Below are 4,727 nucleotides of genomic sequence, written 5' to 3' on the forward strand. Positions count from 1 at the left end.
ACAGGGAAGAGGTAACTATGGGGAGGAAGTGGGAGGGGAGCTGTTGCATTGTGGTAAACTGTGGTCAATGTCATGAGACAAAGTATATGTGCACCGCTGTATGGAAAGTAAATTTGCTCTGTAAACCTTCACCCAAATCACAATTTAAAAAAAAAAGAATATTTCATAGGTGCCGCTATGTACTTCTTATTGCAACACATTAAGCAGCACAGTCTTTGACTGTCCTATTGTTAATGGACTTGGGTCATGTCAGCTGAAGCCCTCTTCAATCTTTCCTTTAATGATTTCAATAGTTACTGATGACTGTTGCGTAGATTCTTTATTCCATTAGAGGTTACAAACAGGTGATTTTTGTAATTCCTGTCCCATTTATTAACTGGAATTTTTCTAAAAACTTTTCTTATTAACCTTTGTTACCATTAAGAAGAGTTTGAACAGAAAAAGCCTAACTGCTTCCTTTTGACTGTTCTTTATCCAAATTTGGACTCTGGTCTTATAATTTCAATTAAAATGAATCAAATTTGAGTATCTGAAAAAGTAAATTTTTTCATGAATCTGACGAAACAATTCAGTATTGCACCTCCCTTTTAACAAACCCAGTGTATGCTCCCTTGCCTTTTCATTCTACTCTTCTACCTGGAACATCTACCCAGGCAGTTTTCCCATTCAAAAACTTTCCTAAGAACCAAGAATAAAATTGTGCAGCCTACATATGGAAAGAAAGATCTGAATCAGGATAAACATACAAAAATCATCAGGAAGGATAAGACTTCAAATGAACGAAAGCTCTTTTAAAGTGCACTGAAACTTTTTTAAAGTGCCAAGATTACTAAAAGCTTCTTAGCTATGTATAAAGCAAAACTAAAGAGTTAAAACAAATGAAGTGTCATACTTCTTTTGCTACATCTCTAAACTAGAAATGACAGTTAAATGCATGTTGGGCATTAAACATTTTTGTAGTAGTACAATCAAGCCCACATCATACCCCAAGGTACGTTAACAAGAATATGAAGTTCTTAACTGCCATTAAAACTCAAAACTAAACCCACTGCCACTGAGTCAATTCCAATTCATAGCGACCCCCAATGGGTTTCTAAGCAGTAAATCTGTATGGCAGTATATTGCCCCATCTTCCTTCCACAGAGCGTGTGATGGGTTTGCACCTTCAACCTTCTGGTTAGCAGTCAAATGCATTAGGCACTATGCCACCAGACAGTATAAATTATTTTAGAATCTTAAGTGTTTCCACTTAATTTTATCCCATTTTTTAAAAAAATCAGCATCCATTATTAAGAGAAAAATTTTACCTTTCCATCAGGATGATTGATTTCTCCCTGAATTCCTTCTTTTTCTTCTTTATATTCAGGATCTGGGAATCTTGTTGATTCAAATGGCTCCCTGGGTGAGGTAGCCTATAAAGATAAGACTTCTCTCATCTATACTAAAGGACAGACCAAATTTTAATATCATAGGATTCTATGACTAGTGTTTGGCATTAAGTATACATGCTTTAGAAATTTAAGTTAGTTAACTCAGTAATCAATTTCAAATCTGATTTATCTTTCAATTTATAAAAATGTAAAGAGATTTACTTGTCCCTTATCCGAATTGCCTAAATCACGATGAAGTACAGACTTGGGTCTTCGAAGTGGATTGCCTGTTAGAATAAAATTTTCAGAGTTAGTTTTAATATTCAAAATTTTTAATAGTAAGATCAAACATTCTCTTCTTTTGGGAACAAATGTATTTTACCCATTATTTAAGAAAGTCAATATTTTTATTTACTTTGCAGGAGTACTTCAGTATATAAATTAAAATGTTTATTCAGGTACTAATTCCTAAGTCCCAAGGTTACCAAAAGAGACAAAACAGTATCTGTTTACAAAACGTTTATAATCTGGAGAAAGAGAAAGGTGCTCAAGTAACCTAAGAAATGGATCCAAAGGTATTTTGGAGATAATCACAAGGATCTAATGTGTGGATGTGGGGGTAAAGTTTTTTAAAAAAAAAAAGCATCCAAGAATATATATAGAATTTGGCTTGACCAAAAATAATTGAGTATTTAATTAAAACATAAGTACCCTAATAGCTATGGCCTAAACCTTTCAGATCATGACCAGCATACCAACTGTGTATTAATAATAAATACACTGTAAAATAAGTACACACATTTTTTTTTAAAAAAGTGGATTTTAAAAAATGCACCGAAGTTCTAATATTTCCTGTATGCCAATGGATCATATTGTAAATATTCCCAATTTTGAAAGCCATGATAAAAAGTATGATTTATAAGTTCAAGGGGAAATCCCCAAAGGGTTTCAAATAAGGGCCAGATTCTGACTCAGTGAGTAGTTAAAAATATATTATTTATGCTTCAAGAGAATGGACTGGAGAAGAACAGAAACAGAAAAGTCCATTTAGATGGCTATTAGACACATAAGATGGCTTGGGTGAAGACAGATATTTAGATCACACCAATGAAACTGCTGATGTATAGGTCTAAGACTGTCAAGCATCAGCAATTTCATATGGTTCAACATAATGAATTCAGAAGTTATTCAAATCATGATTAGTTTAGGAATTGGAGTGGAGGTAAGGATAAAAGAGGAAAGGAATCAAAGAGTACACATAGGTTTTTGCTTGAGCAAATGAGGGGATGCAAGACAAGTTTTAGGGGTTCTAACAAGTTCTCTGTATTAGAAATGCTACAGGAAGAAAAGTATCTACTTCCTCACAAATCAAGTATGAAAGTGCTTTGTAAACTACACACTACAATTTGAACTCTGTATTACTTATTCATTTCTAAATCTTATAACCACGACCACAGAAAATACTAGTATTTCCATTTTATAGATGAGGAAACCAAGGTTAAGAGGTTAAATAACTTACCAAGGTTGTTACCTAATAAAAGGCAGAACTAGGATTCAAATCCATGATACATCAAGCTTAATCTTCCCAGCTTTTTATAACCTAACATTAGCTTGAACCCTTTAAGCATATACCAAATAAACAGAATTGTTGTTGTTGTTGTTGTTGTTGTTGTTGTTGTTGTTGTTATGTGCCATCAGGTCAGACCCCTCCTTGGGTTTCCGAGGCACTATCACTACGGAAGTAGATTGCCCCATCTTCCTTCCGAGGAGTGGCTGGTGGGTTTGAACCACCAGCCTTCTGGTTAGCAGTCAAGTGCCTTAGCCACTATGCTACCAGAGCTCCCAATAAGCAGAATAAGGAGAGGTAAATAGGAGCATGGAACTGAACTCTGACTCCTAAGTACATGTTTTTTCATTATACCTCCAATTCTGAGTGCAATAGATGCAGTGAAATCCATGACAGCCAGAACTTGATGGGACTACTTTGCTTTTCCAGGTCTCCCAAATTTTCCACCTCTGACAAGAAGCTATCTTATCACTCATTTTATTGGAAAATATTTTAATTTTCCTTCTCCGGATGGTTCCGGTTTTACACAGATCCAGCTTTTGCAGGTTTTACTGTACATACTGAAGAATAATGTAAAAAGCAGGTGCTGTAGAGTTGATTCCTTAAAGAATGTAGATGGGATCTGGATTGGGATTATATTGAATGTATAGGTTGCTTTGGGTAGAATTGACATTTTCACAATGTTTAATCTTCCTATCCATGAGCATGGTATGTTCTTCCATTTATGTAGATCTCTTATGGTTTCTTGAAGTTTTTTATAGTTTTCTTTATACAGGTTTTTTGTGTCCCTGGTAAGATTTATTCCCAGGTTATTTTATTTTTTTGGTAGCTATTGTAAATGGTATTGATTTCCTTATTTATTTTTCAGCAATCGCTTAGCTGGTGTAGAGGAATCCAATTGATTTTTGGATGATGATCTTGTATCCTGCCATGATGCTAAATCTCTCAATTAGTTCCAGTAGAGTTTTGAGACTATTTTTGAGATCTTTCAGTTAGTCTCTTGGGTTTTCTAGGTGTAGCATCATATCATCAGCAAATAGGGATAGTTTGACTTCTTCCTTACCAATTTGCATGCCTTTGATTTCCCTTTCTTACCTTATGGCCCTGGCTAGGACTTCCAGCACAATGTTGAATAGAAGTCGTGATAGCAGGCATCCTTGTCTGGTTCCTGTTCACAAGAGGAAGGGTTTCAGTCTTTCTCCATTGAGAATAATGTTGGCTGTTGGTTTTGCATAGATGCCCTTTATTATGTTGACAAATGTCCCTTCTATTTCTATTTTGCTGAGAGTTATGATCAGGAATGCATGTTGGATTTTATCAAATGCCTTTTCTGCATCAATTGATATGATCATGTGGTTCTTTCCTTTGTTTTATTTATGTGGATGATGTTGATTGTTTTTCTAATGTTGAACCATCCTTGAATACCTGATATGAATCCCACTTGGTCATAATGAATGATTTTCTTGATATGTTGTTGGAATCTATTGGCTAGGATTTTGTTGCAGATTTTTTGCATCTATATTCATGAGGGATGCTGTTGTTGTTATATGCCATCGAATCGACCCCGACTCATAGCGCCCCTCCTTGGGTTGCCGAGGCAGTATCACTACAGAAGTAGACTGCCCAACCTTTGTTCTGAGGAGTGATTTATGAGGGATATTAGTCTGTAATTTTCCTTTTGAGTGATGTCTTTGCCTGGTTTTGGTATCAAGGTTATGCTTGCTTCATAAAATGAGTTAGGGAGGATTCCCTCCTTTTCTATGTTTTGGAATAGTTTGAGTAGGATTGGT

General features: G+C 35.3%; 1 protein-coding gene across 1 annotated transcript in view; it reads right to left on the reverse strand.

Moving 5' to 3' along the window:
• Positions 1-4,727, reverse strand: part of CENPJ (centromere protein J) — a 117,644-nt gene that overhangs the window by 11,268 nt on the left and 101,649 nt on the right. The window contains exons 11-12 of the mRNA XM_042782989.1: positions 1,593-1,657; positions 1,308-1,412 (exon numbers count right to left, since the gene is read on the reverse strand). Of these exons, the coding sequence (XP_042638923.1) occupies positions 1,308-1,412; positions 1,593-1,657 (170 nt within the window). The remainder of the gene's footprint in view (positions 1-1,307; positions 1,413-1,592; positions 1,658-4,727) is intronic.

This window comes from Orycteropus afer, unplaced genomic scaffold (genome assembly GCF_000298275.1).
Source record: "Orycteropus afer afer isolate SDZICR_OR568_19922 unplaced genomic scaffold, OryAfe1.0 scaffold00561, whole genome shotgun sequence".
Taxonomy (NCBI): Eukaryota; Metazoa; Chordata; class Mammalia; order Tubulidentata; family Orycteropodidae; genus Orycteropus; species Orycteropus afer.